The 16,401-nt window shown below is 35.5% G+C and overlaps 1 protein-coding gene across 2 annotated transcripts in view; it reads right to left on the reverse strand.

The window, feature by feature from the left end:
- LOC129902182 (K(+) efflux antiporter 3, chloroplastic) overlaps window positions 1-16,401 on the reverse strand; it is a 64,532-nt gene that overhangs the window by 21,849 nt on the left and 26,282 nt on the right. For both annotated transcript variants that reach the window (XM_055977263.1, XM_055977265.1), the window contains 2 exons: window positions 13,939-14,016; window positions 6,993-7,061 (listed from right to left, as the gene is read on the reverse strand). In XM_055977263.1, the coding sequence (XP_055833238.1) occupies window positions 6,993-7,061; window positions 13,939-14,016 (147 nt within the window). The remainder of the gene's footprint in view (window positions 1-6,992; window positions 7,062-13,938; window positions 14,017-16,401) is intronic.

Consider the following 16,401-nt stretch of genomic DNA (forward strand, 5'->3'; position numbering starts at 1 on the left):
GGACAGACTGATAACTTGCAGTTAGAGGAGAACTTGGAGAATGGGGAAAACCCTATGGCTAAAGAAAGAATTATTGGGTTCAAAATCTAAATCCGATATGACCCCACCTTTGAAGACATATTTTAGAAAAGGAAAGTGTGAAAGGGGAAATAGAGAGACTGGAACTGCACATGGAACCAGTCAGCCAAACAAGTAGTAACTGCCTCCTTGATACTTTCCTGCAATTACCAGTTTTCCAACTGCTATCAGATTAGACTTTACAGTTTTCTAGTTGTTTGTTGTATAGTGTAGACAATATGTATCCTATAAATATCTAGTCAAGATTATTTTTTAGTAGGATTAAATATATGTTTGAATATCAGTTTACTGTTGAGTGTGATGCTTCAGCTGATGGTGTTGGTGCTATTCCACTTCAACAAAGTCATCCTTTAGCCTATTCCAGTAAGGGATTTTCCTTTTCTAATCAGGTTAAATCTAAATAAGATCGTGAGTTATTGGCTTTAGTTCTTGCATTACAAAAGTGGAAGCACTATCTATTGGGTCAGCATTTTGTCGTCAGAACTGATCATTGCAACCTAAAATATTTCCTGAATCAAAGGAGAGGATACCTATTGCTGAACAGCAGTGTTTGTTGATGAAGCTATTGCCATTTGATTTCACTATTATCTATAAAGCAGGAAGTCAAAATAAAGGAGTCGATGTGCCGTCTCCCCGTCTTCAAAATGCTGATCTTTTGACTCTAGCGATGCATGTTTCATTGGATTTTAGCACTTTAAGGGAAGCATTTGAAGTTGATCCATAAACAAAGCAACTTTTAGATCAACTCTCTGCTGACCTTTCTTCTCATTCGAAACTTTCACTGTCTGCCAGCCATCTTTAACGCAAATCCCGGTTGATAATTGTTGAAATTTGTTTTTAGTTATTGAATTAGATTTAGCAAAATAAGTTGTTTAATTTAAGATGAATTTGAATTTTGAATTTTTGTTACATTGTTAGAGTTGTTGAAATATTTTAGGTTGTTTTAAATTTCAAATTTCAAATTATGTAGATTATGTATTTTATGTTGGCTATTTAAAGCCTCTCAATGCTTAATGAAATTATTGAAAGTCATTTCAATCCATTGAGAGTCATTTTAACCCCATTTTTGTTGCCCCATCTTTTAAAAAAACTAACAGTGGTTTCAAGAGCTCTATTGATCTTACGGGATCTATGAGTTCTTTCAAAGAACTATCATACCATTTTTAACCCGTCAGGGCTATTCATCTTAACCCATCAGGTTTATTTTCAATCCGTGTTTTTTTCAACGCACAGGCTATTTTAAACCAATTTTCAAAAAAAGGATGTCAAGCAGCAGTCTCTCTTTGAATGCCAAAAAAAAATTCAATGACAAAAACTATTAGATTTGGTCAGTGAAAATGAAATCATATTTTATGGCCTATGCCATATGTGTTGTTGTTATGGAAGAAAAATACTTACAACAACACTTTGTAAATCCTAGAATTGTCCAAATAAAAACACTTTCAAAAGAAGTTCTACACGAGACAATGTCATGGAAGGTGTTTTTAAAGCTCAAAATCAAAAGAAGAAAAAGAAAGAAAAAGAGAAAGATCAATATCCAAAAAATATGCAAGGTCAAAAATAACCAAGAAAAATTCAACAACTGCTAGAGCAAAAATTGAGGAGTAGTTTTTTAATTGCAGTAACTAAAGCAAAGGAGGAGTGCTAGAATTGTTATTATGAAATTTTGGCTCCAAGTGGTCTTTTGCAGCCTTTGGCGATTCCCAATTGAGTTTGGGAAGACGTTTCCCTGGACTTTATTGTGGGTCTTCCTTCTTCAAATGGTTATGACAATTTTCTTGTAGGAGTGGATAGGTTCAGCAAATATAGTCATTTTCTGTCTTTATCTCATCCGTTGGCTGCCAAAACAGTGACTGCTTTGTTTTTTAGGGAAATTTTCCTGTTACATGGCTTACCTCGTTAAAGCCTTTCAGATTGTGATGTTATTTTCTTGAGTGCTTTTTGGAAAGAATTTTTATGTCTTAGTCGTATTCATATTCGTATTCGTATGGTACTTCTTACCATCCCCAATCTGATGGCCAAAGAGAGGTGGTGAATCGGTGCCTTGAAGCCTATTTTCGTTGTTCTGCTCATGAAAAGCCTAAATCACGGTATCAATATTAAGCTTCGTCTGAGTATTCTTTCAACACGGACTATCATTCATCAACTAATATGACTCCTTTTCAAGTTGTGTATGGGAGGGAGCCCCCACCATTGCATCCTTTTGTTCCTGGTGAAACTACACTTGCTGATCTTGAAGTGCTACTTTTGGCAGTCAAAGTTACTGCACTCCAATTTCTTGAAGGCTCAATCTCATGTGAAATCCCAAGCAGATTCAAAGCGACATGAATTGTCTTTTAACGTGAGTGATGTTGTTCTACTTCGTCTACAGCCTTATCGTCAAAAGAGTGGCCAGACATCCTAATGAGAAGTTGTCTCCTTGCTATTTTGGCCCATATAAAATTGTTCCCAAAATGGGTCCTGCTGCTTATGAATCGCAGCTGCCTCCAACGGCAAAGGTACATCCAATTTTTCATGTTTCCTTGCTTCATCCAGCTTATGTATATGCTGATATTCCATCACCGCCACCATTACTGCTTTCAGCTGATTTGGAATTCATGGTGGAGCCCAAAATAGTATTATCGCACCGTTGGTGAAAGGACCTGGAAATTCAACTTTAGAATCACTCATTCAATGGAGTCATCATTCTGTTGAAGGAACTAGTTGGAAGGAGTATGACTTACTTGCTGGTTAATTTCCTTCCTTTCGCCTTGAGGACAAGACGCCTTTCAGGGGGACGATCCCACCTTTGAAGACATATTTTAGAAAAAGAAAGCCTGAAAGGGGAAATAGAGAGTCTGAAGCTGCACATGGAACTAGTCAGCACAAACATTAAGTAACTGCCTCCTTGATACTCTCCAGCAGTTGCCAATATTCCAACTATTATCAGATTAGGCTTTACAGTTTTCTAGTTGTTTGTTGTAGACAATATGTATCCTATAAATATCTAGTCAGGATTATTTTAGTAGGATACAATATATGGTTGAATATTAATTTCTTGGAGTTTTGTCCACTCCATACGGACAGATTTATTGGCTATTAATTGTGTTTAAGATTCTTGCACAATCTATTACCAACAGAAATTTCCTTTCTTTCTCACTCACTTTCATAAGATTTTCAAGCATCTTACAAAATCCCGTGTTGAAGGCACAACAACAACAACATCAAACCTAGTAAAATCCCACAGGTGGGGTCTTGGGAGGGTAGTGTGTAAACAAATGTTATGCCTACCTTGTGATGGTAGGAGGAAGTTTAGATAAATCCTCATCTTAAGTTGAAGTCATGTGGAGGATAAATGATGTTATTATTAAGGAAACTGCAAAGAAACGCTTGGTCTTGGTAAATCTGCATAAAACAACTGATCTTAATAAGGCCGATAAATTTGGGCCTCCTTTAGTAGGAGTCACATCCAAAGTGAAAGATGGGTTGGATATTGGTACAAATCTCACAGGGTACCCTATTTGGATACCGCTATTTAACAGGTACCCACTTTTTAAAATTTTTTGCACGTATTCCCACTTAGAGAAAACTTCAGATATGCGGTGTGTCAAGACAAAATTCAAACTAAATTGTCTAAAGGTAATATGGCTGAAGTTCACACATTTCTGCTTAAGGTTAAGGCAAAATGACTGAACTTCAGCCATATGTGCATGAACTTCAGGCAAAACTGACTAAAGTTAAGTCATATGTGCATTAACTTCAGCAGTATGAAATTTTTGTATGAAGTTTATCTTTGTAAATCCCAACTTCCGACACTGCATGTCCGAAGCTGTTCGGCTTAAATTGTGGTCCCGAAATCAGGTATCTGTGTACTTCGGCTTGAAAGTGTCTAACTTTAATTGATAAGTACCGAACCAGTGCTTCATTTACTGCAACAACTTATTGGATATTATAAGAAGACACATCATAGCTAATCTTAGAAATTGACGATGTTGCTCCAAACAGGAGCAGATCTTCGACGGAACTTCTTCCTCTTCATCTTTCTCACAGTACTATTTCGCATCAGGTAGGTGCCATAGAAAGATTACATCATGCAAAACACTCGACGGCTGAACATTTACTGAATTCAACGATAGTACAAACTTTTCCTATCAGTACCATTGAACAAGTTCTTTTCCTTGAATGGTATCATGAAGGTCGGGTTCCAAAATCTCAGTCTCAATCAACAAGGTTGAATCTACAACTTGGGAGCGAAACTTTTTTATTAGGTTAAGTAAATTGATGGACCAGAGAATTGAAAGACAGACCTATTGGCCTAATTCTCACCGAGAGGTTAAATATGGTGATGCCAAAATTAGTGTCAAGTAATCAAATGACACTCTTCAAAGGGAGGCAAATTGTTGATGCAAACTTTAATCAAGACTTAAGAGAGAAGAACCAGGTATAATGTGCAAACTTTGAAGAGGCATATGATCATGTGATTTGGAAATTCTTGTTAAAGGTCCTCACAAGTTTAGGTTTTGACAGGAAGTGGTTGAATCGGATTTGTCATTTTATCAGCCCTGTCAGGTTCTCTGTGTACTTATAAATGGATCACCACAGGGTTTCTTTGCTTCCCAATGAAGTCTCAGACAAGGAGATCCCACTTCCCCTTTCTTATTCTTGTTGGTAATGGAAAGACTTGGTAATATGATCGATTTTGTAGTTTCTGGCTTTCTGCTAACTGGATCAGTGGTTTCAGAGTAAAATGCAAACAGGATAATTGCCTTTCTATTAAATATCTACTCTATGCAAATGATTTCCTTAATTTTGTAAACTAGAGTCTAATCAAGTAACATATTTGAGGAATAATTCCAGTGAACACAATTCAAGATTTGCAGAATGTTGCAGTTTTAGGGTTCCAAACAGAGTTTCTTCCTGCTAGATAACTGTGATAGGGGGCAAAAGCAAAATCTGAATTTATTTGGCAAGGAAGTGACAGTTATATGTGAAACGGATTGGCTAACCGGAAGAAACAATACCTTCTTTGTTTCTTATTTCTTTGTTCTTTTTTGGGTGTGGGGGTGGGGGTGGGGTGGGGTGGGGGGAGGCTACGTTTTCAAGTGGAGAAGAAAACAGACAATCTAAAAAGGAGATTTGATGACAAGGTAATAAATAGAGGTGGCAAAATTAAACCCATCCCATTTAAGTTAAACCGCCAATTTATTAGCTCAACCGATTAAACATTGAGTTGATATGTAATCCAAAGTGACTCATAGAAATTTTGTCAAAATATTTTTTTAAAAAAAAAATTATTTTGATATGATATATATATCCATAATAAAGAAAAAAGTGATTTTATTAGGTACTAAAATATTTTTAAGAAACAATTAAACTTGGTAAAGATTGGGTTGAGTTAGGTCTAGACCGGTTGTGTAACCCATTACTTGACCCATTTTGACTCAGCAAATCTGGGTTGGGTTGGGTATTGACCCGTTTGTTATCTTGATCCATCATCATCCACCCAAATTTGACCCGACTCGCCCAAATTTGACCCAACCCTAGTAATAAATAATACAAAGGGATTAATCTTGTCAAATGGAGAACTGTCATTGCAACAAAGGAGCAAGGAGGTTTGCGCATTAGGAACGTACGGAAACAAAACAGAAGCCTTTAATAAAGTGGTTTTGGAGATTCCGCGTGAAAGCTGGCCCCTTGTAGAGGGAGTAATAGCAGAGAAATTTCGTTCTTTAAATGTATGATGCACTAAAAGAGGTGCCCCTTCACAAGGAATTAGTTTCTGGAGGAATATATGCTCCTTATGGCTTGTTTTCTCACAGCATATTGACTTCACGTTAGGTAATGGAAGGGAAACAACAACAAACCCAGTGAAATCCCACTATGTAGGGTCTGGGGAGGGTATAGTGTACGTAGACCTTACCACTACCTTGTGAAGATAGAGAGACTGTTTTCGAAAGAACCTCGGCTATCCACCCAGAAGAGAAGTTTTCCCTGTAATATATAGATTGGTACTTGACAAAGAATTCACAGTAGCACGATGTTGGGAAGGCATAAGTTGGAATATAAAATTCAGAAGAGACATAAAACAAATTGGAGCTGAATGAGGTTGCTGAATTCTTCAGTATATTACCTATGTTTGTAAGCCTAACCACTAATGAAGATTATTTGATAGGGAGAGGCCAGAACAAAGGGATTAATACTGTCAAGCTATGTTATAACACAATTGTTAAAATAGGATTGTATATACCTATTCCTATTCTAACGATACTCATGAAAGAAGTGAACCAGTTTCTTATAGGTCCCTAGAAGCAAATCTGGAAGTTGCAAGCTCCTATGAAAGTTAGTTGTTTCGAATGTTTGGCAGCTAAAAAACTTGTTTGACTCTGGACAATTTACAGAGAGGGGGATTCCAAATAGTTAACAGGTTTCATATGTGTAAAGAAGAGGCAAAAATTATCAAACATCTATACCTGCATTGCAAAGATGCTGCACGACTGTAGCAATTATTCTTGAACATTTTGGGAATTAAACGAGTATTGCCAAGCTCTACCACTAAGTTACTGTCATGCTGGAATAGGAAAGGACTATGAAAGCAAATGAAGAAGGCCTGGAATACAAAACAGGTGGTGCATATGGAAAGAGAGCAACAGGAGATGCTTTGAAGGACAAGAGAATTCATTCTTGAAGATCAAATCAGGTTGCATTTTGGTTGATATGTTTTTGGTGTAAACAGGATAGGATAGAGGATATGAAACCCTGCTATGATTCTTGGAATCTTTTGGTCACACACACAGGGTTTTCTTGTTTTTTTTCGTTTCTTTTATTATTTTCTGGGTAACCACAGAACTCTTGCAGTGCTGGTTTTTTTATATCTATAATACCATACTGCTTCAAAAAGAAAATACATTGTCATACATGTAAAATGCAAATATAACCTGAAGAAGAAGTATTCCCAATGTAGCCGAGCCAAATCTAGTTGGAAGCTCACCCTTCTCTGCAAGAATCTAAAATTACGCAAAAATGAGCACAGAATCCATAGATCCATTCACAAGCAATAATTTCAAGTTCTGCTAACATAACGTAACCCCCACCCCCCACACACAAACACATTAATTCAGCAATTTTAATGATAAGAAACTATACTCAATAAAGCTAAAGAGATTAGAGAAAAATAAGAAAACTAGAAGTAAGAACGAGCATACACAGGCAAAGACACATGAAACTTCTCTACAAACAGTTTCAGTATTAATAAAAACATTCATTTTTTAGGTATATCTTTCACATAAAGCTACGAAAATAATAAAATTGAACATCTCTGTATTACAGTGAATTTTTTTTGATAGTAAGGAAGAAGTTTTAATGACAAGTTCCAAGAGGGTACTGTAAGGGTACAAACAGGTTCTTTTCATCATATCATCATATCATCATATTATATCATATATCATACATCATATCATCACATATATATATATATATATATATATATATATACACTTATATACTATATTATAAGTGGGAAGCCCTCAAGTTAAGAGTTGGATTACGAAAATAACCTTATAAAGTCAAGTGACTGTAACATCCTTCAACTTGATATTACTTCAAATATATATATATATTCAATTAGAAGAAGACAAACGTAACACCCTTTCCTTCACCATTAAACATTGGCATCCTATTAAATGTAAATAATAACTCCCATTAATGTCATTAACTGTAAAGATTTTTTTCTAACCACAAGTTCAACGTGAGCCTTTTCATCTCATAACTTAAACTTTTGCTCATTTATCTTCTACCCCTATTGCCTTCTGATATTTTTTCTATCACTTTATAACCTGCACAAGTTTAGATGATTTCATTATCCATTAGTTACATTGTTTTTGAAAAATCACTGGTTGATATAGCTGTACTTATTATCAGCATTTGTTTCTGCCAAAATATGCATTGTTCTGTGTGAGGAAGTAGGTCAGGTATTGTCCAGATTTTACCCAGTTTGACATTAAAAATTGGTTGGATCAAGTAACATAAATGATGTAGCATTACTATTGCAAGTTTCCATCAGATTATTCCTTGATATATAAATCTGAATACCAGCTTATGAGGAAGTCTTTGATCAAATTAGATGGATATATGTAATCCAGTGTTGATGGTTTACGGAGTAATGAAGTAGTTTGGGAATTTGCAGCATTGTCCCTCATTTATGTGCTTCCATTTTTTTAACATTTAGTTAAATTAGCTTGGTCACTTTGTAATATCAATTAACAGCATTCTATAAGCTCTTAAATTAGTACTTGCTTTTTTAATTTTGCAAGTTCATACTTTTATATGATGCAAGGAAAATTGAGTCTGAACACTAAATATATCTTTTACCACACATATATTTCACCAAGAACCAGCAGCCTTTTTTGGTTCCAATGTGAAATGAGAAACGGGATATTGATAATTTTATTAGCAAGCACCCATATTCTTGAGATCAAAATTCCAAGTAATCCTCACCAAAGCATATGTAGAATTCCATTTTTGAGGTAAAACAACTACTTTGTAAGTTCAATAATTCTTCTTTTGTAATCTTGTAATTACAAGTGCAAACGGTACTTTGGATTAAAAAGGGGGAGGGATGGGGTGGAGTGAGAGAAGGGAACACATTTGTCCATGGAATTAAGTGGAGTACTTCATTAAAATACTCATTGTATAGCATATGACTCTACCTACCATCAAATTCTAAGCATATATTTTTGTTCCTGGATCAATATACTTTTATCTAACCTATTTTGCTTTCTAATTTTCTATTTGAAAATGCAATTTATGCTCTAAAGGTTGATGGGCTCCATTACAACGTTAATCCTTACCGTGTGCTCACATAATATATTCTGGGAATTGGTTAACATTGACGGAGGAAGTATCTAAAGATTCAAGAGGAATAAAATGAATTAAGATTAATAAACTTGACTCCCTTTTTACAATTAGTAATCTTTTTGATATTTTTGTAAACTATCTTTCCTAAATTGAATTTCATGGTTATCAATCCCTACTTAGATTTGGAATTTTCATTATATATTCATCATGAACTGGACAATATTGAATTGTCTACAAATTAAATCCACTATTTTTTTCTTGTAGGTTCAATTTTTTTGTGAATTCGCAAATGCAACAACAATGAAATTTGTTCTTCATGTAGGTAATGAAAAACTCACTTTGACAAAGAAGTTTCCCTATGACTTCAGTGTCTTTTCCATCTAATAGAGAGGACATGAGGCTTATATATTGCTTAAAATGTAATGCACATTTGGCAGGAAGATATAATTTTAACCTATTCTCATGTTATTGAAATTATTGTTAGGCATCAAGGGCTTATGTGGGATCACATTTACTCATTTATTAAGTTAGCTAAATAGAATTAACATTCTCAATTTCTGGAACTTACTCTTTTTTTAAAATTGTTCTATAATTCAAACTTATTCTACCTGCAAAAGGTAGCAGTAAACATGGCATACACACCACCCTCCTCAAACCCTACTTGTGGGATTATACTGAATATGTTGTTGTAATTCAAACACGTTGTACTCATTAAATGGGACATATGCGCAACGCACATTACCAAAGAATATTTCTATAAATTGAAGGAGTACATAAGATAAAACAAGGAGCACATTACCAGTGTACTCATAGGATTTTGAATGTTGCAGGGGCACATTACCTTTAAGGCCTCATCTGTTTGCACCTAATGAAGGTTTTAATCTTAATCATTCAGATCTCAGTCATTCAGTTTGTTAGTTTTCAAGGTTTGAATCTTTAATCATTCAGATCTTAACCATGAAGTGAGTTTTTTTTTAACTTTACAACCACTTAATGAGTGGTTATCAAACACAAGTTCCATATGACCAGTTTCTCCAAATATTAGCTTTCAGCAACTATTTAATCCAAACTACCTCACAAGTTGTTACAACCATTGCTCGATATCTTGCTTTTGCACTAGATCAAGCAACCACACTCTGTTTCTTACTCTTTTAGGACACCAAATTACATCCTATTAAAACACAATCTCGGGATATAGAACATCTATCGAAGGGTGATCCTGCCCAATCACCATTTGCATATCCAATGATATGCTCATGGCATCGATCTCGAAGAGTAGTCTTTCCCCAATGACAACCAACAGTAGATTTACCCACAGGAAGAGAAATAAGCTCCCATATACCACTTGTATGTAAAGCAGACATCTCGTCAATTGATGTGAGCCCTTGTCTACTGATTCCATCAAACTCATGGTTCAAAAACTCTAGATTTACAAAAGTTCGTCATCAAAGTTCTAAGTCTAATTGGGAGGAGTGTGCAACCAAAACAAAAATTATTTCAAGTTTGAAAACTGGTAGTTAGACATAGAAGGGTTCACAAACGGGATCAAGGAATAATGGGACACTTCCAGCTTCTCTGGGAGACCGGATTTATACTTGCTCCATAACTTAAGGCATTGAAAGGAAAGCTTAAGGTTTGGAGCAGGAATGATCAAGGGAACATGGAAGCTAAAAGGATGAACTTACACAAAGAACTAGCTGTTTATGATGAAGTTAGTAAGGGTAGAGCACTAACAGAGGATGAGGTAACAAGGAAGAATTCTGGATTACTGTAGTACGAGGAATTGCTCAATTATGAAGAAATTTCACGGAGACAAAAATCAAGATCATTGTGGTTAAAGGAGGGGGATAGGAACACTAAGTTCTTCCACAAAATGGCCAATGCACACAAGAGGTACAACAACATTGATCAACTAGTAATCCAAGGAAAACTTAACCCAAGATCTTGCCAGAATTGAAAGGGAGAAAGTAGATTTCTACAAGAAGCTATATACTGAGACTACTGACCAGAGACCTGCCTACACTGATGCTAATTGCCCCAGGTTAATAAAGGAGGAAAGGAGAACCTGCAAAGGAACTTTGAGGATAGTGAAGTCCTAACAACAACAACAACAACAACAACATGCCCAATGAAATCCCACAAGTGGGGTCTGGGGAGGGTAGGATAGTGAAGTCCTGAAATGTCAGAAAATGTGTGCAATTGATAAAGCACCTGGGCTTGATGGATTCACCATGGGTTTCTTCTTAAAATGTTGGGAGGTGGTAAAGGAGGATATCATGAAAGCTTTCCAAAACTTCTATGAGCAGGAAGTGTTTGAAGAAGTTTGAATGCAACATTTATTACTCCCATCTCAAAGAAGAAGGGTGCCAAGGAACTGAAAGATTTCAGACCTATCAGCTTAATAGGCAGCATCTACAAGCTTTTTGCTAAAGTTCTTACAGAGAGAATGAAAGGGGTAGTGGCTAAACTTGTGGAACTGTGTTAAAGACATTTGTTGTCTCTATAATTGAAGGTGCTAAAATTCAGTTACAGGATGAAGTTCTAAGCTTGTGACTAAAATTTGGTTAGATATGAAGAACACAATCTACTCCTTTGCAAACTTCTAGAGAACTTGGTCTTGTCATAATGGAAAAGAATTGAAGTACAAAATAAAAGTTAGATACTAGAGAAATTTCAGGATAGCTGCAATATAAAGTCACAGTCATGATATAAAAAAAAAAACCTTCTAAGCACCAAAAAGAGTAATCAAAATAAGTTGCACCCAGAATGCCACTATTGTAACACCTCATAATTACTTGTGCATGTATGACTATGTTGCCGTCAATGAAATTAGTTGAACTTGAAAGATTTGGAATGTATTTGGTCTTAAAAGAGTGAGTTCACAACTGAAGTAAAGCCAAATGTGGCAAGTGTCATCAATTGGGAACAATACTAAGTGACCATGTTTATGGTTTGACTATAAATGAACATATCTCCCAAGATAAGGAGAGTTAGAGCCTGTTTTGATTGGCTTGACTAACTTTTAAGTCATTTTTAGGTTATGAGAGTGTTTGTCAAATTTACAAATGACTTAAAATAAGTTAAAATTGACTTAAAATAAGTTAAAAATCAAAAGCAAGATTCTCCCTACTTTTTATTTTTCAACTTATAAGTCATTTAAGTTTGACTTTTTATTTTTTGACTTCAAAGCTACTTTTTTCAGCCAATCCAAACAGGCTCTTAGAGGCTTTACGACTTATCCAATTAGAGATATTTGAGTCTAGTTTCCAGAAAAACAAACCGCTCGTCAATCCGAGTTCTAGATTAAGAGACATGTGAGTTAGAAGAGGACACCGTCAGCAAGAGTCTCACTTACGGCGAAGTCACGTGTATACGACTAATTTGCATCGACAAGATTAATCAATATTGGAAAAAATGAGACTATATTTGAGCCTAAATTCTAAGGTGTTCAAGTGTGAAAAAGTAAAGGTAATTGTAATACCCCGAAAGTTGAAATGTCAGAACGAAGAAAAAAGTTGCAGAAATGTTGTTGGTGCAAGCTTCTATGAGCCGACCTACAGGTCATAGGAAGACCTACAATCCGTAGGAGGGCAATCGTAGGAAGCCCAAGCACTTGGGAAAAATTGCCTACGTTAGCTTAAGTTACGAGTGGATCTAAGGACCGTACAAGGTCCTACGATCTATATATGGGGTTCGTAAGTGAGGGTCCTGAAGTTGGAAAATTCTAGTAGCTCAAGTTATGTTCGACGAAAGGATCCTATAGATCGTAGAAGGAGCTACGGGCCATAGGTGGCCCCGTGCTTGAGATTCAGAGAGATAGAACTTTAACTTGTACAGGACGAATATGTTCATTTAATGAACGGGAAGTTAGTGACTTGTAGCAAGGAGGAGGGGGCTTGGGAATTAGAAATCTGAGACAACATAACAAGAGCCTTCATATAAAGTGGCTATGGACATTCTCTATGGAGGACCAGGCCTACGGAGAAGGGTGATAAGTGAAAAATATAGAGTACAGGTTGTTGAAAGATGGTGTCAGCTACATACGGAATTAGTGTAGGGACTCATAAAAGCACAATGGATAGACTTTGTATGTGAGCATAAAAGTGGGAAATGGTGTTAGGACCTCATTTTGGAATGATGATTGGATTGCAAATGATCCTCTCAAAGATGTTTTGCCTGACATTTTAAATATGGTAAAGCATCCAAAGATCATAGTGGCTGAGGGTTGGAATTTAAGCTTCATCAGGCTCTTAAATGACTGGAAAACAGTAGATTGGTTGACTTTTTCAAGCTGTTGGAGAACTTCATAGGTACTACTGAACAAAAGGATAAGCTGGTGGGGGATAGGTGTAGTAGAGGAAGTTTCACTGTGGGTTCTGCATATGCAGGTTTAAACAGAACTGGGCAGTTTTTTGGGGAATGGCATTGGAAACATGTCTGGAAAGTGAAGATACTCTTCAAAGTAGAGAATGTTTTTGTTGGTTAGTGGTTAAAGAGGCAATCTTGACAAAAGAAAATTTGAGGAAGGGGCATGTATTTAGTGGACAGTGTGACAGGAAAGGAACTCATGATGTGTTGTAGACATTCATAGCTCTCAACAGAAGATCAAGATGAACTGTTTATTTTTGTTTCACTTTTGGTGTAAAGAAGGTTTTGTTGATGATGTAGAGTCCCTGTTAAACATCACTGGGCCTAGTCGATATTTAAGTTGTAACTATGTGTCCTCTTACGTACCAAGGGTGGTTTTTATCAAATCTGTTACCTTTCTCATAAAAATTGGCATTACAAGGTATCCATGCAAATATATCCCTATTAAAGTTCAACCTAGAAAGTTGCAGCTTTGCACATAAATTGCCATTAATAAAGGATGCCAAAGAGTTCCCCCAAGAAATGAATCTTTAACAGAAAGAAGACTTTTTAAAAGAAAAGCCTTTAGTAGGCATTTGCTCGTTGCACACTCCTTTTCATCTCAAAAAAATAGAAGCCATTTGCAACATATCAGGCCATTGTAGCTTAACAAGAAATTACCTGCAGAACAAAAGCTGAAGAAGACAGTGAGAGAGCGGCACCAATCACTACAGCCTCATCAACACTTCTAATATTCACCTGCATCCTAAATAAGTTATTGATGAAGGAGCAAAAAGAGGATAAAGGAGAGTGTAAACATTGTGTACTTAAGTGCCTATCAAATATCCATACCAAAATATAAAAAAAGATGAAGAAGCAAAGAATATTATTTCATATCTATAAGAAAAAAAATGCATGCATCCAATAAGCTACTGATGACGCAAAAAGGGGATAAAGGAGAGCGTAAATGGTGTAAATGTAAGCACCTAATCAATATCTATATCTTATAAATTAGAAGATTTAACCAGACTAGCAACCCAGCATAGCCCTATACAAAGAATAGCCCTTCTCTTTTCTTTTTTTTTGAGAACGGTAACTTTCCATCCATATATCCACAGATTTACTACATCAATGTAGTCCCCCTTCCAAAAGGTATTACAATCTAACAGACTCTATCTATGCTTTTTGTCACAGATAGTCTAAAACATCAAAAGATCTCCTGCCTGTACTAAAACTTTCTGTTTACACCAAAAATAATAAAGAGCTCGACAATTCATCTTTAAAATCTGTAAATTGTTCTTCTTGCCCTCAAAACAACTTCAATTCCTTTCTTTCCATACTGTCCACCATATGCAAGCTGGGACAATCTTCCATCTCTCCTCCTTTACTGTAGTATTGCCCACATTGATCCAGCAATTTAGAAGTTGCACTATGTTTCTTGGTTTCACGACTAACTCTAACACTTCATTGTCGTGCCGTTTCTAATCCTTCAACTGCCGCCGTCGAATCCCTTCTTCTTCTTCACCTTCAGTCGTAGGGAACTCTCACTAAAATAGGAAAACGGTTTATGGTAAATGGGACAGAGATGTACTCTATTCCTTTTTTGGAGGTATGATGTTATCTGAATTGCAGGAACCCTATCAAGAGTTCGAGGATCCAGTAGCTAATCAGGAACTTACAGAGAAGTTCAAGGGTTTAGCCAAAGTTTGATGGAAGAGAAGAAACGGATTTTGAAGAAGAGATAGATAAAACGCAAATGTGTCTATTCATAACCTTCTAAATGAGTTGTACAAGTACTTATAGTGGAGTACAAGGGAATAAATTGAATCAAATCTGTTAATAACTAATTTCCAGAACTGTTACTGTTCACAGCTAACTTTCCTGCTAAAACTGGTTAACTAATTTGACTAACAACTAACTGCTTTGTTGACTCGTCTTCTGACTCAGCTACCATATAATTCTGATAACAGTACTCCCTCCACAATGAGATCCTTGTCCTCAAGGATCAAAAGGAGAAAACTGGTTCTGTTGAATTTGTTTTTAGTTACTGCAGTAGTTTTTAGCAAAATAAGTTGTTTAGTTTAAGATAAATTTGAATTTTGAATTTTAGTTAAGTTGTTGAGATATTTTAGGTTGTTTTAAATTTCAAATTATGCAGCTTATGTGTTTTATGTTAGCTATTTAAAACCCCTCAATGCTCAATAAAATCATAGAAAAGTAATTGAAAGACATTTCAATCCATTGAGAGTCATTTTAACCCCTTTTTGTTGCCCCATCTTTTAAAAAACTATCAGTGGTTTCAGAGTTTTATTGATCTTACGGGATCTGTGAGTTCTTCCAAAGAACTACCATACCTTTTTAACCCGTAAGGCCTACCCTTTTAATCTGTCAGGGCTATACATTTTAACCCATTAGGGCTATTTTTCAACCTGCGCTTTTTTCAAAGCACATGCTATTTTTAACCTAAAAAAATGGCAAACAACAGTCTCTCTTTGAATGTCCAAAAGAGTTTCACGAACAAATCTAGCTTTGATCAGTGAAAATTAAATCATATTTTATAACCTATGTCATATGTGTTGCTGTGATGGAAGAAAACACTTACAACAACACTTTGTAAATCCTACAATTGTCCAAATAAAAGCACTTTCAATAGAAAATCTACACAAGGCAATGTATTAATAGATGTTTGAAGCACAAAATCAAAAGAAGAAAAAGAAAGAAAAAGAGAAAGATCAATATCCAAAAAAACTGTGCAAGTTCAAAAATAACCAAGAAAAATTCAACACAACTGCTAGAGCAAAAACTGAGGAGCAGTTTTTAAAATTGCAGTCACTAAAGCAAAGGAGGAGTATTGTAATTTGATTTTATTTACTACAGTAGTTTTTAGCAAAATAAGTTGTTTAGTTTAAGATAAATTTGAATTTTGAATTGTAGTTAAGTTGTTGAGATATTTTAGGTTGTTTTAAATTTCAAATTACAAAGATTATGTGTTTTATGTTGGCTATATAAAGACCCTTAATGCTTAATAAAATCATTGAAAAGTAATTGACAGACATTTCAATCCATTGAGAGTCATTTTTGTTAGATAATTGGCATTTTTGAACTTCTATCTTATTGTTATTTACTTAGTTTCAGTTTAGTGCT

Source organism: Solanum dulcamara, chromosome 9 (assembly GCF_947179165.1).
Source record: "Solanum dulcamara chromosome 9, daSolDulc1.2, whole genome shotgun sequence".
In the NCBI taxonomy this organism is placed as follows: Eukaryota; Viridiplantae; Streptophyta; class Magnoliopsida; order Solanales; family Solanaceae; genus Solanum; species Solanum dulcamara.